The sequence below is a fragment of the Scomber japonicus genome, chromosome 8 (assembly GCF_027409825.1).
Source record: "Scomber japonicus isolate fScoJap1 chromosome 8, fScoJap1.pri, whole genome shotgun sequence".
In the NCBI taxonomy this organism is placed as follows: Eukaryota; Metazoa; Chordata; class Actinopteri; order Scombriformes; family Scombridae; genus Scomber; species Scomber japonicus.
This window is the reverse complement of record NC_070585.1, coordinates 9,384,213-9,411,137: the sequence shown is the minus strand read 5'-3', so window position 1 is coordinate 9,411,137 and position 26,925 is coordinate 9,384,213. Positions and strand designations below refer to the sequence as shown.

The 26,925-nt window shown below is 42.2% G+C and overlaps 2 protein-coding genes across 2 annotated transcripts in view; both read left to right on the top strand.

The window, feature by feature from the left end:
- The window catches only part of gpc3 (glypican 3), a 107,108-nt gene extending 102,765 nt beyond the window's left edge, over window positions 1-4,343 (top strand). Inside the window, exon 8 of the mRNA XM_053324365.1 lies at window positions 2,673-4,343. Within this exon, the coding sequence (XP_053180340.1) occupies window positions 2,673-2,839 (167 nt within the window). The 3' untranslated portion in view covers window positions 2,840-4,343. The remainder of the gene's footprint in view (window positions 1-2,672) is intronic.
- A 5,269-nt stretch (window positions 4,344-9,612) lies between these two features.
- Window positions 9,613-26,925, top strand: part of gpc4 (glypican 4) — a 33,779-nt gene continuing 16,466 nt past the window's right edge. The window contains exon 1 of the mRNA XM_053324367.1: window positions 9,613-10,525. Coding sequence (XP_053180342.1) covers window positions 10,369-10,525 — 157 coding nt within the window. The 5' untranslated portion in view covers window positions 9,613-10,368. The remainder of the gene's footprint in view (window positions 10,526-26,925) is intronic.

The window sequence follows — 26,925 nt, the reverse complement described above, 5'->3', positions numbered from 1 at the left end:
CCTGAACAGAGCTGTTGCTGCAAATGAGTTAAGTGCTTTGCTTGAAGGCATTTTTACAGTAATTGTGGTGGAAAAGGTGAAAGTGAAGGATGATGGGCTTGCTGCAGTGGACAGTATCACTTGTGGCATAGAAGGCACGAGCCTCCAATGTAATTTCCTCCTCATTGACCCTGAAGTCATTCACCTATTTTCTCAGAATCCCAGAGACCTTCAACGCAGACACATTTATGACCCGTTATGATTAATGACTCAATGATGACAAAAGTGTTATCCACAAAAATAAATAATAGCTGCACGTGGGAAGGATTAAATTTAATGTCCCCTGACAGCACTGCCACAGGACTTTGTATTCACTATAAGGTTAACTTCTCTGTGTAGAGCAAGTGTTTTTGCAAAGGAATTTAAAATTTAATGAGGGTTTTATTCAGTCTACAACGTCTAGACTCAGACGTTCAACCAAGTTGAAGGAGCTGGAGGATATATTTTGTCCCTCAGACTGAAAGATTCAGGAGTTTCATATTTAATAACAACATGACAGTACAATACCTGACTGTCACGTTGTCTTGTCTAATTCTGCCTGGAGCGATCATGTTGCTTTTCGGATATGAAGTACAAGAAGCCAACTTGTTTTCCAATCTCTTAAACATATGCTGAGGCCAAGTGCTCAACCTTTTTCAGACTCTATGAATCCAGGGAGCTTTAAGATGCTCCCGAAGATTAAAAAAAGATAACTTATGGTTGTGCAAATGCAATTATGTGCACTAACTACAGAGTTGGAGCTAGGAGTCAATTAGCTTAGCTTAGCATAAACACTGGAAGCAGGGAGAAAAGCTACTTTGACTCTATTCCAACTTCTTAAATACACCTACTAGGGCCTTTTAATTCCAACTGAAATCACATTTAGTCGCCCCTTTTTGCAGTCAATAAAAATGTGTTTTATTTATTTACACGTGACACAGATGTTGCTTTGATTACTGATGTAAATATCCTATAGGATGCCTTGTGTGATGTTTGAAAATGTATAAAAAGTGGTTTTAAACACATTCTTTCTGATTGGCCCCTGATGAAGGCAAAAGCTGAATTGTTGGGTTTTGATTGAATGCTGTTTGAGTAAGAAAAAGTTAATGAAATGAGAAAGTCTGTGTACAATTAAAGGCGCAGTGTGCAGGGTTCAGTAGCATCTACCCATGTAGGAGAACTTATGGTGGCCACGAAACTGGTGAAAATGCAGCAGGTCCTCTCTCAAGCTGGTGTTAGGTTTGTCCGTTCTGGGCTACAGTAGAAACATGGCCGTGCAACATGGCAGCCTTTGTGGAAGATGTCTGCTCCCTATGTAGATATAAAAGGCTCATTTTAAGGTAATGAAAACAAAACAGTTCTTATTTTCAGGTGAATATACAAAAAAAGAAAGAAAGAAAGAAATCTCTGCACACCTAAATAGCGGCAGAATATGCAATCAAAAATTGAAAAAAAGCTCCCGTACACTGTCTCACTCTACTACAACTAACTAAACTACACCAGTGAGTAGGACTGTGTGTGGGAGTTTTTTTTTTTTTTTTTTTTTTTTTACAAAAGGTGATTATACACTAATTAAACATACTTATTAATATTATATTCCATATATTCCAAGTCTGTTCTGCTATATGCTTCTAAATTCTACACATTGCACCTTTAAGACTTCCATGGCTACCAGCAAATTTGATGCAACTGCGGTGCTTCTTCATATATATATATATATATATATATATATATATGTAACCAATAAATATGAGGACATACTGTGATTTACAGAGCATATATGTATGCTGTAGCATGAAAAAATATAGAAGGTAATTTCATTAATGAAACACATTATATCACATCAGTTTGATCTGTACTCATTGTTGAAATGACAAAAAGTTTTACATGAAGGTTTTATTGTCACTGCAATAGTTAATGCATGTAACTGCAACCACAACTTTTTACATCACTAGTTGTAAACACATTACACAGCAAGAATGCTTTTTGTTAGTAACATGATTCTTATCATTGACACTGCAGCATCTCATCACACAGATCTATAAATCACCCTTCTGGCACTAAAAGCAGAACTGCAGTAATTCATCAGTTTAACAGTAAAAATTAGACATAGCCGTTCTCTCTACCCACTTTGAATTTCAAAGCAGCAACATCATGTAACAAAATGTAAATATCACATATTTATAAGCAATAAAATTCTGTCTTTTTTAAGCAATTATTATTTATTCTGTCACAGGCAGAAAACTCATATCAGTCTGAACAGTTGTATGTTTCAGATTTTGAGAACTCACCCAGCTGTCTTTGGTTTGTATTTTTTTTCTCAGCATCTCACCACTTTAATTCACGTTTCAACACTCACGCTCAGTAAAATATATGTCTGTGTGATTCAGCATATGTCTGCAACAATAACATATGGCATCTGGTTATATGTGGAGCTTGGGTTTCTGGTTGTCCCGATGTAACATTGTTTTTACAGCTGTTAAAGACATCATGCAAAAGGAGGACAGACATACCACACGTGTTTTTCAGCTTTGTGACAATGTTTGTTCTAATTGTCTCCATCCTTTTTCCTGCTTCTCTCATATTCTTCATTCTTTCTGCCCTCGCTATTTCCCAACCCGTCTTCTCCATCTCCGTCTGTCCCCCTCTCTCAGACCTCGCTGATAATCTGGCAATGGACGACTTCACCTTCCAGGAGCAGCTGCTGACCCCTCGGTTAGCCACGGCCGGTGTGGGAGGCGTTTCCTCACCTGCGGCTCCGCTGTGGAGGAACTACCTGGTCTTGATGCTCCCTGCTCTCCTTCTGCTTTGTCACCACTGACCATCTGCCCTGTGCACTCACACACTCCCATTACCGCCTATCCCCCAGGATTCGATACAAACTCTGTGGAACGTGATAAACTTTTTTAAAGCTCTGGTTCCCGATGTAAAGTTCGGTGGCTCATCAAAGGAAGCATTAACAACCAGAAAATGCCACTTTGTCTTTATCTATCTCAACAAGAACTTCTTCTGTCTCTTTCAAAATCTGTTAAAAATCACTGGATGTTCTCAGTAAACCAATTAAAGCACACCAGATAAACTTAAGGCATTGTGTAAATAAGAAACATGCCCTCTGGTCCACTCTCACTATGGTTATCCCAACATTTGTACCCTTCAGCACCTTTCCCTTGTGCTCCCATACTGACTTCTGGGCCCTCATTAGAAAGCTTTGTCATCGACCTGCAGGTGAGGAGCTACTTGTAAAAGAGACGCATAACAGACCTTTTTAAAATGCTCCATCTCTCAGTCTGCACTGAGTGTTCTCACCCTGCAGGAAAAAACTGGAAGAAAAAGAAGTCATCAACCTCTGCAACTCCTGCCAGGACTGACCATCAGCGGGGGAGTTTTAGTCAACTCACAGACTGAGGTGAAACCCTCATATAAAGATGCACTGTACCTTGAAATGCTCTGTTAGAACTAAAATCTCTCTTTTCTCTCTCATTGTTTGTGTCCTAGCTAGATCAATTATTTCAGACTGATTCTCTCAACTCAAGTATCACTCCAACTGTCAGTGTTTGCTTTACTTTGTAATGCTGGTCCATTTTTTAAAAACAGTAACAGCTCTATAGTGAAAAAATATTCAAGGGCTATCATAAGAGTATAACTCAGCCTAATAACTGTACATATGTATGTTTCTCTGTATTGGTGCCATGTTTACAAAAATATGTTGATTTGCAAAATTGGCATATTTCACATGATATTGGTGGATTGAAGCATTCCTGCAAATTTCTAGCTTATTGTTTAGCACTGTGGGTAAAGCAAGGAGTAATATGAACTGCAAATATGTATGAAAATGTGTGTAGATTAATTTTGTTATGTTGGTTTGCACTGGGCTCCTATTATTTATTGTTTATGTTTTTTTTAGGTTGTTTTTTTTAAAGACTGACACACGTGTGATGACACAGATTAAAAGCTCAAAGTGTATCTGCTGCTGCTGCCACCCAGCTGACTTCACAGCAGTGAGTGTAGTCTGTGCTGCTAGCAGATCATTTAACTTGTGATATCAGTAAATGCCTAGGTGTAATGAATAACAATAAGGATGGCTCTGCTGCATTTAGGTGTGCCAGCAAGTCATGTCAGTGAGCCACCATGCAGAGCACCAGAGCCTCCATGCTGGTATCCTTAATTAGAGTTATTTGTCATGAGAAAGATCCATCAAAAGGCCGGGCCAATGTTAGACCAGAGGTAATAATTCAATGACTGCTAACATGTTTCTTTAATTTATTTTTCCAGTTGCGATGTTGTTGGGGAAAGTAAACTGTAAAATAAACTCGCACCATGTTTTACTGTTTTGTGTCAATGCAACATGTGTGTATGTGTGAATATTGACAACATAAGACACATATGGAAAGACTTAACATTTTCATTATTTAATTATGTTGATTCAAAACAGGATATTGCATACAAGATATCATGACTTTGCTCATTAGACAAGAATATAATTGACAGATACATTTTCTAACCATGTAATTACATTATAATTATCAACATTTGAATAATTCCTCCAAGTTTGCTTTAGTCAAAAATGATAATTTCAATTATATTTCTGTAATTTAATGAGTATAGCCTGTTTACTTTAAAGGGTGACCCCACCTTTCAGGTCTTTTTATTTTTTACATTTAATATTCACAACTAACATGTGATATCACTTTCCCCAACCCACTTCAAACCAGAAAGAAAAGCACAAGCAAATACACATAAATACATACATCTCTTAGTTGTAATAATCAAAACTGCTCCAACTTTAGCTGGAAATATTGTATTCAGTACCATGTAAATTCAAATCAGCACCTTTAAAGGAAACCTCCACTTTTTAACCCTCTCACTTAAAGAGTACCTCCATAATACATCCTGTATGGAGTATCCAGAAGTGTCAAGTCAAGAGCTACTGGACTTTTTGGAGATTCAAGAATGTGGATGTGTAATTTGTTTATACCACAACCTGGATGACTGAGAATCCTCACAGATGCACCCACCTCTGTCTGACTTCACACCTGACCGCACCCATCATTACAGAAGGGTGTGGTCTGCTGAGCTTGTGGCTGACCCCAACTGTGATGTAGCATTACACAGTTCCTGTACTGAAACCGCTAAATGGCAGCACAGGCTAAAAATCGCCTGAGTCTTACAAATGTGGTTTATGTTTTTTTCTTGAACAGCAGGTCAAACGTATCTGAGGTCATGTCAAGGTGTCTCCATCGCAGCAACGCAGAGATCCATGTCAAAAACAACAGTGATCTAACACATCAGCAGTAAATGTTAGGTTTTGGTGTCAGTTCCTCAGAATCAAAGGCCAGAGGCTTCTTCCTAGTCTTTGCACAGCTTTTAACTATCAGGGAGTGATCCATTGTACAAACAACAGATGCCACTTTGTACACCAGCAGTAGTCCCTGTAGACCAGATTGAAATGCATCTACAAGAGCTGTGTTGTGGGTAAAGGGCATGACTTGTTTTTCTTGAGTAGAAGAACTCGTACTTTATTCTATCCACTGACATACAGTGTTTCATTAGTAAATTGGGAACTTGCAAGTGCTGTACTACTTCTTGATTCGCTAGGTTTCACTACTCATTGGGTTTTGCTGACATATTCTCAGTTTCTCTTGTTGCTTTTTTACTGGGTTCTCTAGTCTAAATGGTGGATTGAGTCATTTTAATCAAGATATATAAAAAATAATTATTTCAACAAGTCTTAGCCATAAGCACCTATCAGGACCTCATGGCAGAAAATATTGATCTTTGTTAAAATAATGCTAAATTCTGTCTGATATCTATTAAAGCCCCTATGTGTAGATTTTCTTATGTGAGTATAACACTTTGTAAATGATTCTGATAACGTAAGATTTTTTTTGTGGAATAAAGTAGAAAAATGTCTCTGATACTACCACCAGGAGGTGCCAAAATCAGAAATGTTCAAACTTGACACATAGGGGCTTTAATTAGCTCGGTCGCACAAATGACAAACCGCATCTTCGGAAACAATTGACCAATCAGAGCTTATTTAGGATTAAGAATGAGAACATTTTCTTACACAGCTAGCTAGCTACATACTGTACAGTCAACACATAGCAACAGAACAACTGTGACAACCGTGGATGAGAATGACACAGCTGCACAAATGATTGTAAATGGAGATTGCAAATTTTAAATTGACTTACTTTTAGATCAATGTGAACAATTTTAATACATAGACTTGTCTCTGATTTATTAGGGCAAAACCAAACAAAAAACACACCCTTCAAACAAGAAATCGGCCAATGTCTGTGAATCTGCTGCAATTAATGTATTTTACATTGTCCCGTTAAAAAGATAAACAAAAAAATAGAATAACTGTTTCAGTTTTCCAGACAGAACCATGTATGAGGAAATAATATGTGAACAAAAGGTTAGCAAAGTGAGCTGGACAAAGAAATAACACATGAGAAAATATCTGCTGAGGCACCTTGAACGTCACAAATTTGGGTATTCAGTTCTTTTTTTCCTTTAAGAACAGAAAAGGGAAAAAAACTACAGAAAAAAAAGAAAAGAAAGTGAAAAGAAAGTGAAAATGGATGCCATGCCTCAGACGTTATAAATAGGACATACAATGTTACAAGTATATATGTTACTTTATGTGCTTTTCACCCTCTGATCCACTTCAAAGCCCGCCATGAATCATATAATTTATGTGTCTCTGGACTACGCTCGAAGTTCTCCGAATCCTCAAAGCAGCATGTGAATCATGTGTGTTTTTTCTTGGATCTGTATTTCTCACTCCCAGCAGATGATGAACCACTCTGGGCATAAGATCTTCCCTGCCCCCTTAATGCAGGGTCTCTCTACATTAAGACCTATTATTTTTACCCCTGGAGTCACCTTAACCAGGTAGCAGACGCTCACCCGATGCTAAATAATGTAACGAGGTTCATTAGCCCTAATTGTTTGTGTTTCACCTCCATCTTTTAAAAGCATGTCAGCTTTCCTAACAAGGCCAATCACTCACAGCTCCACATGTAACACGCCTGTCACTGCAAACACACTTCAAGAAATGTGTGTTTCTGTGTCCTGACACTCTGCTGTAACTTTTCACACCCACGCACCCTCTGCTCCCCAGATCCAGATAAAAACTCCATTGTTATCCAGCTGTGCTTTTCTCTCCAGAACTGGATTGCAGCTTTTAAGATGGAAAAGAGAGGCTGATTATTAGGAGATGAGCAAACGCTGGCTTGCAGAGAGAGCAGCAGCTAACCCAGGAGGAGGAGGAGAGAGAGTGAGAGAGAGAGGAGGAGGAGGGGGGGTTATACTCTGAATGCTAATGCAAGGCTGGAGAAAGGGCAAACAGGCCTATTGAAATGCAGAGTTCACGTGTTTTCTTAGGGTAATATTGGGGTAATGTTGAAACAGCACGCATCATGAGAGTGAAAGGTCAATTTGATGTTAGTCAGCAGGAACAGTGAGAATAGCTGACTATCAGGAATTGTTGCATTTTCTGCCTGAGTGATTGCCACCTTATGAATATGTATTTCAGCACTATTTCACGGTCACACAAAGATGTTTGGGCTTGGGTACCTTTACGAGCCGGAGTGGTCATCAAACGGTGCATATCAATTAAAATAACAATATAATTCAGGTGCTTCAGGGTGCATGAGCTCCCCAGTCCAGTCCAATTTTTACCAAGCTGGATGTTGAAATTCCTCCGCCGGAGAGAAAAGCTTGAGACATGTCACGTCGTTCAAAGCTCATTCATGTCTAATTACCATGGCACTGGACCATTTTCTTACCTTTTGTTGGCCTATTGAGAGGAGCGCCGGGCCCACGCTCTCCCATGCACACAGCTCCAGCATCCCCTCCTGCTCCTCAGCAACCCCTGGCTTCCCCTGCAGCAGCCGCAGTCACACAGAATGAATGGAGCCGCCTGAGGAATGTGGACACAAAAGGAGGAATGTCATTTTGCTGAGTGCTACCCCCCAAACTAATGGACGTGTGCGCACACAAACACACACACTCACACACACACACACACACACACACACACACACACACACACACACACCACACAAGTCCAGGCATGTTTAAACACAGGGGGTAGAAAGTTTTATTATGACTTTTTCTTTTAATTAAGGGATATTGTTACAGGACAAGGCTACAATCTGTGCACATATATCCCACAGATGAGACTTTCTAATAAACGGTTTTTGATATAAAATGATATATGTGTGATAATGGTTGAAGATGTGTAAGGTGCAATTTTACCTTTTATATTTTTATTGATTTTGGAAAGTGTTATACAGGCAGTGAGATAGTTTAATGACTTCAGTTTCACATTGCAAGGAGGGCAAAGGCCAGAAGCATGACAGCAGATAAAAACAACCGCTGGTACACAAAGATAAAAAGAGTGGAGACGTGAACAGATATTCTCAGCAAGTAGAGCACAAGGATATGCAGGATATTAAATATCTGTTGAACAGATGACATCCTCGAAAATGGGATATTAAATATTTCCAAATGGAGGGACAAAAGTTTGAGGACACATAGACACAGAGATTTAAGTCGAAGGAGAACTTTGCTGCTGTTTCAAAATAAACTGTGATGAATTTCTGAGTGATTTTTGGATCATTCCAACGGCAGCTGCTCAGAGGGTTTATGTCAAAAACCAAATGTACTGTGGTGATTTTCCTGTTCTGTATCAATTCTAAAACAATTCTGACAGTTTTATAAATCTCCCATTACTTTTTGTCACCTCTGTGTGCTCACAGAGCTTCAACATGCTTCCAGCAGACTGTTTACTGTAGTTTACAACACTGGACGCCCTGTGACAGGCAGGCAGCTGCATATTAAAAACACAACTGGCCCGTTGCTAACAGGACACAGCCTGACCTGTGTTTGTGTAAAGAGCAGGCCTGTAATTTTGACTCCATGGTTACTGTAACACTAGCCAGGTTTTAATCCGAGTGTTTTAAACAAACCACGATGTACTGAATTATAAAAAAATGTCTTCAGTGCCCACGTGATTGTGATGTAGCCTACTGTAAATGTCATGCATCAAATAGCATTTGCTAAACTATTTGTCAAGTAAATTATGCGGTAATACAAATACCATTTTCCCCCATGACGGACAACATTCAATTAGAAAATATAGCTGTTTTCAACATGGGATGTGGGGGCCCTGCGGGGTCATTGATGTGTTTCCAAAGGATCTCCAACAAAGCAATAGAAAACACTTTATCTTCACTAATCATTTTATGTTAGGACAGTGAGAGAAACATGTGGGAAGTCTGTTCACTTCAATGGATTTTTATCTCCAGTGTTATCTCCACCCAGACAGTAAAAACAGATAAGAAAGCCCCCTCTAAAAACCCAGGTCAAATGGGGGTCTGCAATGAAAGAGATTGGTGATTTTTAAAGACTTATGGTTATATGATGTTTCCTTTATTTATGTCATGCGGAGCAATAATAAGTCATCATGATATGCTCCACCTTTTGCTCCAGTCCTGATTTTCAACACTGGTTAGTGCTAGTCTAGACATTATAAAGAACGAGAGAGGGAGAGAGAGAGAGAGGGAGAGAGAGAGAGAGAGATCCAGAGTTTTGAAGTCCCTGCTCCATGCTCCACCCCTGGTGTTCCTGCTTTCCAGGTCTTTGTCCCCGGAACTCGCACTCACTCCTGGGTGTCCACTAGGGCTTTTTTTTTTTTTTTTTTTTTTTTTTGCATGCATCTGGATCCCAGTACGACCAGCTATACAGTCCAGTGTCCTGTCCTACAGAAACCACGGCCCTCCTCAAGTTTGGAAAGAAAGAAGGAAAGAAGAAAAAACACCTTCCCGGCAGGCAGCTCTTTAACGCCTCCTCTCCTCCCGTGGTTTCTCCTCTCGTCGAGCTTGTGAAGCAGCAGTGTGACTCTGAGATTCTTGCCTGCAGTTTTTTTTTAAAGAAAACTTTTAAAGTGTTTTTTTTTTTCGGTTCGTGTTTTTTCTTTTTTTTTCGATTGAGGCTGGAACTCGACATTTTTCTTAAATATCCGAGCTGTTAAACGGACGAAGTTAAAGCAGTGTTTCAGGCTGTTTTTCGGTGTTTTTTCTTTTTTAAATGTTCTTCTTCCCTCGAAGTTGTTGCTGCTGTGAATGAAGTATCTGTTGAGCTGAAGGAGCGTCTCCATGAGGAAACTCAGCGTGGGAGGCTGAAACTTTGTCCGAGCTCCTATACACACACACACACACACACACACACACATACACACACATACATACGCGCACACACACCTACCTGAGCGACTATCACTTGTTCGTACTCTTTGTGCTGGTTACTTTGTAGCTATTTTTTTTGGACTGACACAAAATGAAGACGCTGCTGGTGCTGTGTGTGGTTTGCACGCTGGCCGTGTTGTCTGTTTCGGGCACTGCGGAGCAAAAGTTGAAAAACTGCAACGACGTCCGCGCTGCTTATAGCTCCAAAGGCTTCAACGTCAACGATGTACCCAACAAAGGAATAAACGGTGAGTTTCACCTCTACTTTTTTTTTTCTTTCGGCCTGTTTTCTCTAACTTGGCACACTACAGTTACGAGCACAGTGGTTCCCAAACTGGGGGCCGGGGGCTCCCTCATGGGTCGTCGAGAGGTCTCCCGGTGGTCATGAAGCTAATGTGAACTTTTTTTTTCAAAGATAGAAAAGTTAGCTTAAGTGGTTACTAGGTCAGCGGTTCTCAAAGTGGGGGTCCTAAAGGGGGATTTCAGGGGGGGGGAAGGGGGTTTATTTTCAGTATAGCTTACTTTCATCCATGAGTAACACAATTAATGTATGAATAGCTTGGTCATGGGTTTCATACATTCTCTGAAAGCAGACCCTGAGATATAATCTTATCAAACGTGGGTCCATGGTCTAATTAGTGTCAGTTTAAAGGTTCCATAGGTTGAGAACCACTGTAGTAGGTGATTACAACTTTTTTTGCTGTCCCATTGTTAGCTTCAGCCAGCTACTCTTAAGTTGTAACAGTTTTCCAGATGGTTTCCTTTAAGACAAGAATCTTCTCAAACTTGGGAGTGATTGGCATGAAAAAGTACCGGTGGACCTACAACAATCAGTTGAACTGTCACTTTTGGTTAATCATGTGTTTTAAAGTTGCAGTACAAGGTTTTTTTTGAGGGGGGGGGGGATAACTGGAACGTCTGGGGATGTAAGCTTGAGGCAAATGTGTGGCTGGCACCAGTTCACTGCTCCAGTGGGTAAATATAGTCTTCATTTAGGAAATACTTGTAGGTAATTCATAACAATAAAGAGGTATAATCAACACACAAAGTCTGCTCTCCTCTGAAAGAAGCCAGGCCCTGTGTTTATTCCCAAGCTTCCTTAGTAGAGACTCCTACGGCTGTGAAGTGAGGGCAGCCGGCAGTGATTTAGTAAACATTCCTGTGCATTGTGTGAACCAGGCTTATGGATTTATTTTTTTTCTTCTTCTCTCTGGGTTAATTTGACTTTGTGGTTTGGACATTTTCAGCATAGGCACATGTTGTTCCCTTACATCTGCATCTAGTCTGCAAGGAAGGATGTAATGCACCAGTGAAGACCCCTCTGTAATAAAGAGGAACTGCTCCATTCATAGTCAGACAGAGGTGAGAAGGCAAATCAATTTAGCTAATAATGAGTTAAACCCGAGTAATGGAAACTTATGTGGGGGGGTGGGCTTTTTACAGTGAAGGGCTTGAGGGGAGCAGGAGAAGGGGGTTGGGGTTTTGAAATTCCACTGTGCCCTGCATACTTTAAATCCCTCCCTTCTCTCCTTTCCTTTTCATTTTTATGGTGGTTAACATGAATATGCACACATATACTCAAACCCCCCTAAACTCAGGCCAGTTTGGCTGCCGGTGGTGAAGCGGCTTCAGCATGACGCTCATGTTTAAAATTATAGAAGTAGGTCATCCAGGCACGGTCACTGTCATGTTGGTGTCTTGTTTTCACTCTTTTTAAAAAAAAAAGATATTGAATACAGATTTATTCAGCAAACTGAGAATGTCCTCTTCTTACCTTTTAACAGTTCCCTTTCTGACAAAATGTTCACATCATTATTTTTACTGACAAGGGTGGCCAATGTGTATATGTCCTCTTTTTATTGCACTGAAGTCCTTTTTATAAGTTTACTTTGCGTTGTCTTCTATCTGTTCAGGTCACAAGGGCTCATTAGAATTTGAGTCGGGCGTAACTTTCAGAAAAAGACAGGGGAACTTATTTTTTCCCTGCATTTCACACAAGTCTATAGCTCCTTTTGTTTTCTGCCTGTATGTCATTGTGATGCTAAATGTCATTGAGAGTACCCCAACATGACTACATTGGTGGGATTTAATTGTCTTGCATCTCTGGGGTTTTGAAAGCAGGATCTGAATAAAGCCAGTTTTATTGTGCAGGTTTGTGTGCTACACACACACGTGCCTTCTCCTTTTACAATAGATTCCTGGTGTATGTCTGGGCCTTTTAGGCAGGGCTGACCTCAATGAGCAGCTCTTTGTCATTGATAGAGACTGAGATAATTGATCCATAGAAAGCAACAAGGTCTACTGTCATTAAAGAGAGTTGGGGGGTCTCCAGAAAGCCAAAAAAAAAAAAAAAAAGCGGATACAAAAGCCCCCGCACTCTCCAAATGTTTCATGTTGCTGTGGGAGAAATGGCTCCAGATGTGCAGTCTGATTGAACTTCAGTCATGTTTGTCGAGCGCTTCACTTTGCAACGGGTCAAACTCAAACATTAATTCTCTGCTTACCATAACAGAGTCTGAACTGGATGCGAGGGTGCAGAAAAGGTTAGACGATTAATTATGTGCATATGTACGTCACTGTTTTAGTTCCAGCAGTTAATAATCGAGGAAATGGTTCATTGGGAAGGGGTGTATCGCTGAAAACATCTGGAGAAGTTGAAATAGTCGACATATATGATGCAGAAGCTGCTGTAAAATACGGTTCCTCTTAAGATAAGAAGTTGTGATGAGAATATTTCTACTAAAATAATGGCTTTTTAGATTTTTAACCATAACTGTACAGACTTGGGTTGCAGACATACTTTAGAAATTATACAGCATCGTTGCCAGTTGTTACACAAGTCGTTTCAGAAGTATTTACCTTCTCTTATACATGCATCATAAATCAGATGGGAGTAATGGGGGGCTTATTGGAGACACAGGATTGAAAACTTGTCTCTCATAACCGCAAACATCATCTTGTTATTGTTGGCAGCGCAGAGATAAGGATGTTTGTTACCATTCACATTACTGACGGGCTTGGCTGAAGCCGGGCTCGAGATTTAATAAAGATGTTTTAATGCAGTAAAACTGAAATGGAAACCCTGAACGCTTCGGCACAGACATAATTAAGTGATAGAGAGAAACGGCAGGCTCATTTGGTAAATTCCTTGTTGATCCCATGGTATCAATCTTTTACCACTCACATGGAAACAGTTCAAAAACCCAGTTTCCAAGTTTCATCTCTGCTGCGATGATGATTTGTTTAGGGCCCTGTGGTTGAATACCTCGCTTAAATGGCGAATAAATGATGCTCACGGTCCTAATGATGACAGATTAATATTGTCAGTAATCATACACATTGTCACTGGCGGTTTTGCTATCTGAAGCCATCTGCTAATCGTAGGCCATGTTTATTTCTCTCAGCAGTTCTACTTGATACTGTGCGAAATGTTAAAAGGTGTCCGCTAAGTGCTGCTCGGGCCGTTCCAACATGGGCGAGCTCTTAAAGCTCTGCCTCAAAAAGCGGAGCAGTTAACACTGACCAGATTGGTATTCTCCATGTCAAAGGCTACTCCTCGCTTCCCCCCTTTATTTTTCGCAGCTCTTCAAGCAAAATCTGTTTTGGTTTACTCTGGCAGTCGGGCTTGATGTCATGCTTCAGGTATGGGACAATGGCAGAGATCAAAGAGAAGAGGGTCTTTTTTTTTTCCTCCCCTCCTCTTTCACTTCAGCAGGAGGAACATCCCATGCTCGTAATCAGTTCAGTGCATTATGACTCTGAAACTCAAAGCGCGCATGACGTCAGCGCGTGGGCCTCCTCTCGGTAAGCTTGAGACATTCTGCAGGCTGGCACTGTGAGGGCCCTTTAGCCCGGTGGCAGCGTGCCCCGCATCATTACGGTTTGGGAAATAACAGGTTGTGTTATTGCAGTGACATTCAGCAGATAAGATAAGAGTGGGGAACTGGAGCACACACACACACACACACACACACACACACACACACACACACACACACACACACACACACACACACACACACACACACACACACACACACACACTCACACACACACACACGGTCTGAGGGAGCCTTTATAGCTCAAAGGCCAATATTTGAGTCGCTCTACTCCAGAGAACTGTGGCTTAGTATTTAAACACCTCCTAATAATTAACTAATAAACTACCAGCCAAGTGTCTTGCTTGCCTCTCAAGGTCAATCCCGTAAAAGTGCAAAAGGCTCTCTTTGTTTTACGTGAAAGACTTTGCGAGTCTTATCGTCAGGAGTCGTTTTCAAAAACTGGTCGTAGAGAAGTGCAATGTGGAACACTCATTAAAAAAAAGGTGTATGTATCATAATCTGCACCACATCGAAAGATTATTTTATGATTATTGCATTACTTTTGCACTTTGACTTTTTAATTACATTACACACCTGCTTCTTATTTCCCTCCTGGTCTAGTTTCGGAGGCCAAAAGTCCAAAATGTGTCTATTTATTATTGAGAAGTAGCTCATCGAAAGAAGAACTGACGTGCAGATAGAAAGTAGTGCATGTTGTTGGTGATATTGCAGTCACTTTTACAGTTAGAATGGTTAAATGTTCCAGAAAACCCTGCAGTGACTTTTAATATATTGCATCATACACATCACAGGGCCCTTGTGTAGTCACATGAGGTCTGGATGTTCCAATTTATCTTTAACAGCCTATGTTATCTAAGAGAAACTTACCTAAAGGCATATTACAACTGGCAAAGGGTCAGAGAAATACAAGGTGGTATTAGATATGTGATCTTGTATCAGATGTTGACTTTTTAAGAAGATTTAGCATGAATTACGATCATTTAGTGCCCGAAATGTGTAAGTGTGGGCTTAAACTGAAAGGTCAGTCTCTAAAAGCAAACGGCAATCTTTCATATAAAAACTGGGTGGAAACAATAAGAGTAAAAAAAAAAACCCTGCATGGAGGAGAATGTTCAGAGAGCATCATTTCCGATAAGGCGTGTCCTTTTATGAAATGTATGGTAGCACCACTATTGAAGCAACTACAGTGCATTTAGGAATCGTTGTAGACTTCATTAGACAGAGATCTCCACTGTATGGTATCACAAGGCTACTGTGGGCCCTACCTTTTTTTTAAAAACCCCAACACTGTTATGAGCCAGAAGTAGTTTGGTATCACTAGAGAGGCCAAGCAGAGAAAAGGTGAAAGATCTTAAAGGTAAAGGTAATAAACTGTCTTTGTCCCACCTGTAGATCTGGTACCACCCAATGCTAGATTCAAACATGCGAGCTTGACTCATGATAGTAATAAATAAATGACTCAACGCTTATCAAAACTACATGTAAGATTAGATTAAAGTAGACTTTGTATACATAAGAAGACACTTAAAAAACTATTACAGAAGTAGATACGTCAATGCTTGGATTAACGTTAAGAGACGAGCAAGTCTAAAATCACCCAGCAGCTTTAGCAGCCTGATTATGTCATCACAAATTCATACAGAATAACGTGGAAATTTGGATTGTTTAAAGGCAAAAAAAAAACTTTACATGGTCGTAAAACTTGCTGCGTGACTGCTTAGAGTCTAAACGAAAAGTTCTTTGGACTTAATTTTGTCCCCTGAGGAATGAATTGCACAAACATTTAATATCAGTGATTGATTGGGAGAGAAAATTGAGAAAATCTGTGTGGGCTGTGATTAAATAAACACTTCGGCATTAAAGTCCAAGCCTGCACAGTAATCTCTGATAACATTCCTGAACGATGGGATAGACCTCTGCTGCTGTTCAGCCAACTTTCGAACACTTGATTTTTCAGTGTCGTACGCCCTTTTTAAAAAAAAAAAAACAATTTTAAGAGCAGGTGTTATTATTGTAGCAACGGATTTTGAACGTTAAAACACACTTTTTTTTCCAACTCAAGGGTAGAATTGAACAATATAAACCATCATAGCAGATCTCAGGTTTTGGTTTGCCTGTATCTAGGTTAGATGAGATTTACAGTAATGATACAGAGACTGCTTTTCATTTTAAGGGCTTTACGAGTAATGTCTTATAACTGAAGTTGAATTCAAGACTTCCAAATGTTGCAGGTGATACTCCTCCAGGAAACTGTTGATAGACTTATCAATAAATAGTGAGGATTTAACAGTGAGGACTTATTGGACGTGGGCCCTCTGTGGTCAGCGATAATGCGACGGTTCCTGTTTTTATGAGACATCTCCTCACTAACTGTTAAGAGAGACTTAAGTATAATTGAGTTTCGGTATCATGAGGCTAATGTCTTGTGAACTCAAAGGGGGGGGGGGGGTGAACTGGGCTGCAACTCCCAGCGTCCAGATGAGCCTGAGGAAGGGGGAAGGTGGATGGATGTAGAGAGGGGAGGGCGCCTACACGTGCCTGCCAGCTCGCCGGTATCTCGCCTCCGCTCTTATCAGCTTCCTGCGATCACAGCGTGGCAGGTCTGATATCAGCGACTCTAGTGGTGCCCCTGTTCTGCTCTGCCAACAACAGCTGCCTTATCATTGGTCCAAAACAAATCAGTTCATCACATAACCTAGAAAAAGAAAGAAAGAAATGCACACGGAAGTAGTTGGAGCATGGCACTGAAAGTACCTGGTTTAGTCTGTGCGTGGATCCTATCTGACGGATGAAGAGATATTGTCTTTCTTAGACCTGATTTGGGTTTTTTTTGGGGGCCTTTACTCTTCAGCACGGAGGACTGTGGAATGTTAAGTTTTTCCTCTTACACTCATTTAGTATTCTCAGAGTGTAGCGCCCATTCAATCGCTGTGTGTGTGTGTGTGTGTGTGTGTGTGTGTGTGTGTGTGTGTGTGTGTGTGTGTGTGTGTGTGTGTGTGTGTGTGTGTGTGTGTGTGTGTGTGTGTGTGTGTGTGTGTCGGCAGAGCGTCCGTAATTCCATCTCTGCATCTTTTTTTTGCTTTGGCCCAAACCCCCCCCCCCCTTACACACCTCCCTCAAATGGCCAAGTGAGCGACAGATCAGTGGGGGGTGGATGCTGTGTGTGGGAACAATTGAACACCCCCCTTTTAGGCCAGCCTGCCACCCCTCCACCCCCCTACCACATTCCACACCGGACCACCAAGACCCGCAACACAGGGAGCCCCGGAGCTGGGAACACACGGCAACAAAGAGGAGAGCACTGGAGGGACTGACTGAGGCATACAGAGAAAAATAGAGAGAGAGAGAGAGAGTGAGAGAGAGTGAGGGGGGATTTGACTGACAGGGAAGAGTTTTGTAGCAGGGCAAGTTGAAGTGAATACCCAGGAGGAATGGTGGGCCAGGGCCGGAGCCAGAGAGCAAGAACGAGTGAGCATGAGTGTGTGAGTGTGTATGACACAGACTAAGAGAATCTGGGGAGGTAAGTGGATGCATGCATGCACTGTGACTCATCTTCGCTCAGCTATACAGACACGTACAGAGAGAGAGAGAGAGAGAGAGAGAGAGAGAGTACACGCGTCTGTGGAACACAACACAAAGTTTTAACAAAGATTAGAAACCACAGAATACATTTATGTGGGTCGCCGTCTGATGCAAAAATGTAAGAAAATGCTGATCTGGCTTTGTGGTTTTCCATGCTTTTGATAAATGAGAGCAAGCGGGCCCCCGAAACTCCTTGTTAACACGTCCTGTTTGCACACTTTCAAGTTCCCCCTTCTCTGTCCCGACTGACATATCGGTTCACCTCCCCCCCCCCCCGCTCACTCCTCCTCAGCACAGCAGCTCCTGTGGGAGGTTCTGTTTTATTTCTTCTCGGTCCCTGTGTGATTTCCTCTTGTTTTCACCATGTAGTGGTCTACTGGTATTTCCCTGCCCACCGAGCCCTCTCTTCGTCTCTTCGCCCTTTCACATTTCTTCAGAGTTTTTCTACATGATGAACAAGCCGAAACTAGACCGCACCGCTTGTTAACACACATCTCCCTTGTAACTTTGATATCGCTTCTGAATGTTTCGGAAGGCAACAGTAACAAGTTTTCACCTCCCGATGCAGAGCACAGAGGAGTATTTGGGTACACACCCTTGTGTATGATGTAGAAAATCTGAAAATGTTTAAAAAGCACATGATGTTAGATGAGGTGACGGTACAGTTGAGGATATTTCTGTCTTGAAACACATCATTAGTTGTTTTCTCTTGATATCTACTTCAGCATTTTAGACAAATAGGGGCTTTATCAGATCAGCGTATGCCTGTTCAGGATGTGAGTAAGTTGTTTTATCAGTGCTACTCCTACGCGTCCTACAGGGCGAGGTTTTTAAACACCCCCCCCCCCCCCCCCTTCCTCTCTATCTTTTGACTCCCCTGGTTGCTGAAGTTTTTTGGGGTTTTTTGTTCCTCTGATATCCGAGCTGCCGTGCGTCTCCTTTTGTGTTGATCACCTCACTGCTGGTGTCACTCAGCCAGCTGTGAGGAGTGTGGCGAAAGGGCCGCGGGCTCTGATCCCAAACTGCAGGGGTGGGGTGCGAACCCCTCTCTCACCCCGACACGACGAGACTCCGCTCACTTCACTGAAGTCATCGCACCGCGGCACTGCCAGCAAGGGAGTGCGGTTATGATGTAGGTGTAACTCAACCAAGGTTAATTGATTTCCTATGAAGCCGCGGTGGGCTTGATGTCTGTGTTGATAGTCGTGATCATAATTAGGATTTGTGCGAGTCGCCAGAGGCCCGTGTGGTTAGGGGAGAGCGGTGAGGGAACCAAGCCAGGGACTGGCCTGGGTGTTTTGGGCTGAAACCCCAGTGCTGGGTGCAGGCCAGATGCGCTGTAATCCCTGCTAATTACTCCCAAGGCCTACATCAAGACTCCCACTGACGGGGCAGTCACTCACACTTAGCTCACTTTTCCAAACTGTAGTTAGCTTAATAGGTTTCCTAATATTTACCTAATCCCTCTGTGTGCTGCTCACACTCAGATTTATTTAAATATAAATGATATTGTTAAAGAGTTTCTTTTATTTTTTACCAAAGCCCTTTTCTTCTATCAGACATAAAAGCAGCAGGGCAGGTCTTTTGGCTGCAAGGCGTAGCTCTGCGAATTTTGACTGACGAGTTGATGCCATGTGTTAAAAGCAGGTCGTCAAAATTTCAAAATCTAAAACACGAAGAAAACGATGGCAGACGTCCTGCTGGCTGAGGGCCTGTAAGCTAGGGAGGGAGGGAGGGAGGGAGGGAGGGAGGAGAAGAAAAAACAGCACACACAGACACATACACACACACATGAAAGCAGCGAATACTTTGTTAAATGATGTTTCCAAAGCTGCAAATCATTTGGTCAGTGTGTTCTGAGGGGCGGTTTTCTGCTGGCAGGAAAAATTAGTCGTTATGTGGGAATGCGAGCCGAGCCGACAGGGGTTTGAAATATACTGCGCATCGTCGGAACGGCAAGTAGCGATGATTCAGAGCAGTCACATTCAGTACATATCATCAGGAGCGCGCCGAGGCATCCATGACCGAAGCCCCATTAAACCATTGTACCGTAGACTCTTTAGCCCCCTTTTGACAGCCTGCGATGAGGGGTTCTCTTCCCACCGCCTACGCCGGTGTCCAGTTTCCCAAGGCCCAACAGGTATATCAGAATCTTTGTTGCCCTTTTGTAGCTTTGAGCTTCCAGAAACTTGATCTTGTACCTGACCTCATTCTGCCTGGGGGTGCGGGGTGGGGGTGGGGGGAGGGTGGGGGGCTTCGCCAGGCCCCGTCCTGCCTCAACATCTGGTGGACCTCAGCTGCTTTTTGGATGTCTGTTATAAACATTGTCAAAGAGTTCCCTGTCCTTAGGAGGGGTTCGCTGGCTTTTACTGGCAACGACCAAACGTATTGTTTGTGCGTTGAATCTTTTAAAAGCTCTCATATGTTTCAACAAAGTTGGATTTTTTGGATTCTTTTCGGCTGAGCTCTGGTGGGAGGGGTGTCGTGATTTGTTTATGTCGAGCTCGCGCGCACAGGGCACAGAGACAGGTTTTTTTGGAGTGTAAAACCTCCTTAGATAGTCTAGTGCGTGGCTCTGGAGTGGTGACTTATTAGTAAGCTCAGCGGTAGTGTATCAACAGTGTTTGCATAGGCTTCCCTGGTAAAGCACTCGGCCTTAAGTAGATTGTTTTTCATCTCCTTTTTTAAAAAGTCTGTTTTCATTTGTGTGCCATGAGTCAGTGGAAAGATGGAGGGCTGGTGTAGAGGGACAAGCCAGGAAGGTCTTTTGTGCTTTTTTTTTCTTCTTCTTCTTCTGCTTCTTCTTCTTTTCTTTTCTCCTCCTCTTCCCTTGTGATAATCATGCTGTGCTGTAACATGTCCTCACTCCGTTTGTCTGCAAAACCTCTGCCTGTCTCTGCAAATCTTAAACATAACACAGTCTCCCACTCTCTTTCATTCACTCGCGGTCACACACACACACACACACACACACACACTCACACACACAAACACAGACACAGACACAGACATACGCACCCGGCTAAAGAGTCGAGGTGGAATCTGTAGTAAAAAAAAAAGCGAGCAGATCAAACACACGGCAAAACTCAGCGGCTCATCAAAAGGCACACATCACCTGAAAGAAAGATGTGGAAAGGGTGAAAGATTAGACTAGTTGTTAAGGTGAATCATTGCCTCCAACTCCCACTGATAGATGGGGCCGTCTCTTTAGTGATGGTAGCAAGGTGTCATGTTTTTTTTTTTTCCTTTTGTGTATGAATTAGGGCATAGCAATATATCAATATCTGATTTTTAAAGGCTGCATTACAGTGAACTGATGTCATTTTCTGAGCTTAACAGGCTTTTATAGCTGTTGTGCTATTTGCCTTTATACACTTAGTCAGTATATGCACATTACTAATGATTAGAGCACCAATGGTCATCGATATCGAGATATTTGGCTAAAATATCATGATTTTGTCCACATTGCATTAGATTGAATGTGTAGTCTGTACATACACACCTGGCATAGGCACTCTTGCGAATGGAGATTGGGTCTGAATGGCCATCTAGCCAATCACCAGTGGTTGCTGTGTTTATTTGGAAGTTAAAACAAGTTGCTAAAAAAGTTTGCATGTAGCGCGCTATGCAACTGGCCAAAGTTCAATCTCACCCCCCCCCCCCCCGAAAAAAAACCCCTCTAGTTTGAAGTGTTAATTCCCCAAAACTTTGTTGAATCAAGAACCGTGCTCTTCAGAGTGTTGAAAGTTTTGACCTTTTCATTTATATGATGTCATCTCTTCCCTGCTATGTTTGTATGTTTTTTGACCTCTGGCACACCTTGCTGCTCCTTTTTAGTGCCAACTACTTGCTGTCATATGTTTTCCTGCTATGACAAGCATGTCGTGCCGTGTTTAAAGTTGGCCGGTGACACATTTTGAGTAAATAACACAGTAGCACATTTACTTTGCTAGATGAATGACCTTAAAGAATGCTAAAAAAATTAGAAAATACCCTCTACACAATAGTTTATTTGTTTTTGGCCTTTTTATGATGTAGGTGTTGAGCTGTCTTGGTTTTTAATGGCTAACACATGAACTTTGCCCAGTGTAGTTCAATCAACAGCCTCCACTCCCTCCTAAATTTCCACTCTGACACCAGGAAACCTCATTCCAAATACACAATCCGTGAGGTCAGAGAGTCAAACACAAGACATCATTTCACATAAAGTGTTAAGCAGGTGGACAGTCTGCGAACAGCCCCCCCCCCCCTCCTGAACAGAAACAGTGGTTGGCATTTGGTTTCTGACTCTTTTTTTTTAACGCACTCGGGGAAGTGCAGGAGCGAGTCGAAACCCTGACAAAGCAGTGACCTGGGAAGTGGTGTAGGCAGGGAGCTTTTGTGTGGGGAGACAAAGCCGGAGATGCAGGGCCGGGGACTGGGGGGAGAGGTGGGGGAAACAGACAGAGCGAGAGGCCAGGGCAATGTTGTGGAATCTCCCCAGGGGCTTCTGGGTAAATGTTCATGGATGACAGCGTTTTGGAATGTTCACAAATGGAGAGTTTTAATTGGCCAGAGGCCCTGACTGGTTTAGCAATCAGAAATGGACTCCGGTGGCAGAGGGCTCCGATTTATGGATCCCAGTGTGTGTGCTTTTTTTGTTTGGGAGACTGTGCTTCAAAAATCATGTTGGAGGGTTGTTGTTTTTTTTTTGGCACAGATAAACATAATTAAAGTGACAAATCGTCCATTTAAATGAGAAGTAGGCTGCTCTAAGAGTGTTTCTATGGTGGTAAAGAGTTTTTTCCTGTGTTAAAAGCAGCAGCAGATGAGACATGAAGATTGTAATGAGTTGAACCAAGCACGCTGTTCTTTCTCATCACACTCATGCCATCTCACAAGCAAATTTTGGCAGTTTAGTGTTTTGACAGCTGCGTTGCGGAAAAGAGAGATTTTAATTCCCGATTTATTTAAGGAAACATCTTTTCTTTTTTTTTTACACCAACGTTATCCAAAAAAGCCCTGCGGCCAGGACCCGCGTTGCTGAAAATATTCACTCCAGAGAGTACTCTGCTAAACCAAAACTTCCTGCCTCATAAATGGCTGGCGAGCATTGTTCCTAAGCGGAGTAAATCTCTCATGTCACAAGCGGTGCGAGTGTTTCCTGAGCTCTCCACTACTGAGAGGCTTCCTCCCAGTAGTGGACCCGGGTTTTATTTATTTATGGACATCGCTGCCGATTGTTCTTTTTTTGCATTAACCTCTAACACCTCCGGGGTTGAAGCCCGATTGCAGGTCAGCTCGTATTAGCGCGTCCTGCTCATCATGTGAGGCTTTCTCATCAGCTGACAACATGCCGAGCGACAAATAAAGATGGATATGGCATATTATGGTTGATGCAAAGTCAGATGTATCCTAGTGTCAGCTCTTTATTAGATTAGAATGAAGTTAGATTGAACTTTATTGTCCTTGCACGCAGTATACACAGGTGCAAAAGGAACAGAGAGGAAACAGTATAGTAGAGACAGTAAGTAACAGAATATTCCTGTATACAGCCATTATACACATTAGCTGTTTGCCCTTATACTGCTGCACTCTGCTGACACTATATTATTATGCATAATGTCAACATGTGCTCAATCTATTTAGCTACAGCCTTTATATATATATACTCTCCTATATTTAAATCTGCTTTAGATCTTCACAGAGGAAATGTTGTAGCTCTAAAACAATAATTTCATAACTGGAGAACATACAAACACAAGGAGACAAACTCTTTACTCTTTATTGTGGCAAACATACAGATGTTAAGGTTTGCCATTTCAAACTATTTCCTGTAAAAAAGATTTTACTACCAAACTTTTTAAATGTTAAAAGGAGTCGCCCTCCTCTCAGATCCATCCTTTTACAGGCTATGTGCTAGTTATGGCAGCGGCACAGCGTCTGAGTCATGGGACGGCTGGAGCCTTGCGCTAAAAGTGGTTTCTCTCTCTCTCTCTCTCTCTCTGTCTCTCTCTCTCTCCATGCGAGCGTCAGCAGATCTGCAGTATGTGTAGTGGAACATCCTGCCTTTTGAAAGGAGATAGCTTCACGCAGGTCCTCAACATTTAAACGTCCTCCATGACACCTGTAAATAAAACCCCCTCCCGCTTCAAACGTTCCACCATGACAATTTTTAACCGTGCTTTCTGTCCTTTTTCAGTACCAGTCGGCGCTCTGAGGTGCTGAGCGGCAGTTAAGTGCAACACTTAACATTAAAGCAAAGTTACAGACGAAGTTTTGGCGTCGCTTCCAACCGTTTTATTCAAATACTTCAGTCAGATTCAGAAGTCTCCCTGCCAGCACTTTCAGCCTCCTCTAGACTTTCTCTCATGAACCCGAGAGCTTGAAAATCATTATCGGTTTGCCAAAAGTCGCCATAAACTTGTCATTACTCTATTTTTGTCAGAGGGTGAAGTGTAGAAACGGAGTAGGTGGAAGTATCGCCCCTGCCCTGATTATCTCCATATGATCGGCCCTAGCTCTCTAATAATGGTTTCCGCTTACAGCATAACGTTATTGAACATTTTCTCCCTTTGCGGTGCTTCGGCCATAGCTCCGAGTACACCCATGTACACACACAGCGTATTAGTGTGTAAGATAGATTTATGTGAGTGGCTGTTATATTTAATATGGCTTTTAAAATGGAAGTGAAATAGTTGTTGCATTGTGCTTTTACAGTTTCAGGGGATTTTTTGGTCTTCTTTGGCTTCCTCTTCTCTGTATTATACACTGCAGTACTTTAAGAGGGCCTGCTATTCTTTCTGCAGGCTTCTTGGTCTGGAGTCCATGTATAAAGTTGTTGCTATGATACAGTTTGTTTGATTGACAGCAAGCTACTGTCTTCACTTAGTATGGTCATGCTTTTTATTGAATACATTGTGAAGTAGTATTTCGTATGTCGTTTTGGTAGCACCACACAATGCATACTGACTTTTTCAATGATCTTATTTGACTTGACAGAACATTTAAAGTGTATTTAAGCTCCTACTTATAAAATCTGAAAGGTTGACCCTGTTTAGTGTGTGAGGGTGATGGTTATGTTGTCTTCAGGTCATCCCCCGGTTTGGCTCCTGAGAGTGAGAGCAAAAAAAAAAGAGGTCGGGAAAATCTGGACGGGGGAAAATGAACAAGACACACTTTCCCCTCTTTCAGCTACTGCTGGCACAGAGCCCCCCCCCGAGCGAGAGTCTGCGGTCGTGCCAAGCAGCAGCCCCGACGCGAATGTGTGGATGTTTGTAACCTTCCCTCCTCCCCCCGCAAACTATACTCCTCCAGGTTGTAAATAAGACCCAGCTCTCTCTCTCTCTCTCTCTCTCTCTCTCTCTCTCTCTCTCTCTCTCTCTCTCTCTCTCTCTCTCTCGCTCTCTCTCCGTCCCCTCGCCTCGTTAAAGGATTTCTTGTAATACGCTGGGAAATATCATGTTGTACCTTTTTAAGCACTTTTCCCCTCGCAGCACTGTGAAAGTATGCAGTGTAAAAATGAGACACTTCACTTTCTACATTTTTTTTGTTTTTACAGCTCTGGACTGATCTCATGAGGGAGATTCCCCGGCTAAACCCTGCACAATTACACTGCCTCGAAAACATTTATTCAGGTTTTTTTTTTTAAATATATGTGGGCTTAATTTCAACATGACACATCCAACATTTAAACCAAATGTCGCCTTTTCAACTTATTAACGAAAGCTTGTAAAAAAGTGAAGCACACTGAGACATTTTCCTTTCATATCAGTGATTTATTTCCTTCCTTATTGAAGACAGACTCATCAGAATAGTTTGAAATGTTGAATTACCGAGTTGGGGAAACTAATTGGAAAGTCTTTTTCCAAAATGGATAAATGGCATTTTTTTAAAGCGAGTAACGGCTAAAAGAATTCATTTTTCTGAGTCAAGATGGAAACCACAATTGTAGGGTTCTTATAGATGAAAGAGGAGGGCAGACGGAAAGAAAAAGGGGGTGATTTGACAACATGCTGAAACAGGAAGGAATTTAAGAAGGGGGGAAAGCCTTTAGAAAAAGCAATTGCTATGATTTTAGAAATGAAATATGTACCTCCTTTTTTTTTTTTTTAACCTTTCTACCTTTTCCTAAGCATTTCACAGACGTCATGCTCGTGAGTTAAACTTAACACCTTTTAAAAAGCAACAACGGGGAGAGGGGAGGGTGGGGGGGGGGGACTACTCAATAGACCACAGGTTGAGCTCATGTGATTGTGCTTGACAGGATGTAGAGCAGAACAGAAAGTTACTCAACAAATGGCACCAATCCCCCTTCTCTTCCCTCCTCCTCCCTCCTCTCTCCAGGATAATTACACCCCTAGACAGAGGTGAGGAGCAAGAGGAGAATGCTATGGCTGCAGGGCGTGCAAATTTTACAACAGTCTCGCTCCGCCAGACTGGCAGCAGCACTCTCCTTTTACATGTTATAGCAAGGAGCTTGATATGCCAATTAATAGTCAGCATTTGTGTATTCGGAGGTGTCGATTTGTGCTTTTTTTTAATACACTCAGTCATCCAACAGTCGTACTCGGGACGCGTTCACACGATTGTCATGTTCTGAAATGATATCATATGTCCATTATCATCCACACTGCTTCAAAAGACCCCCACCCCAACCCCCAGGGAGTTGCATTAGTATGTACATAAGCTATAAGCAGGGTACAGTTCATTTTTTAATTATTTACAAATGTGTGATGGCTGTGTGAACGCTCCGAGGTCGGCCTCAGTCTCAGACCACCAGGCTCCAATTAGTGACAGAAGTCTGTGGACGGCTGGTGACATGTGTTGCCCCCCAGCTTCCTTCACGGCTCTCTTATAGCGTGTTTTTAAAGCGATGTTTAGAGTTCAGGAGGGGACGGAAATAATCCTCGAGGGACTTTTTATGACTCGAGATCGGGGCACGGCCGTTTAGCTTTTTCTATTTATATATATTTCTTTGCTCATGTTTGCGACTTTTATGGCTCGGAGTCGCCTGTGTTTATGTTTTCTTGTATGCGTAGGGGGAATGTATGGTGGTGGTGTTATTATTGGGAGTGATTCGGGTTTGTTGGAGGACCAGGGGGTGGGTGAGTTACTGTGTGTGGTGGATGTGCTGGCTGGCGGACAGGGAGGGGTCAGAGGACAGGACCTCTCTCAGAGGAGTGGCTGTTAACCCCTGACCTCGCTGGTTAAGCCTGCAGGGTGGTGGCGGTCGAGGCAGGGAG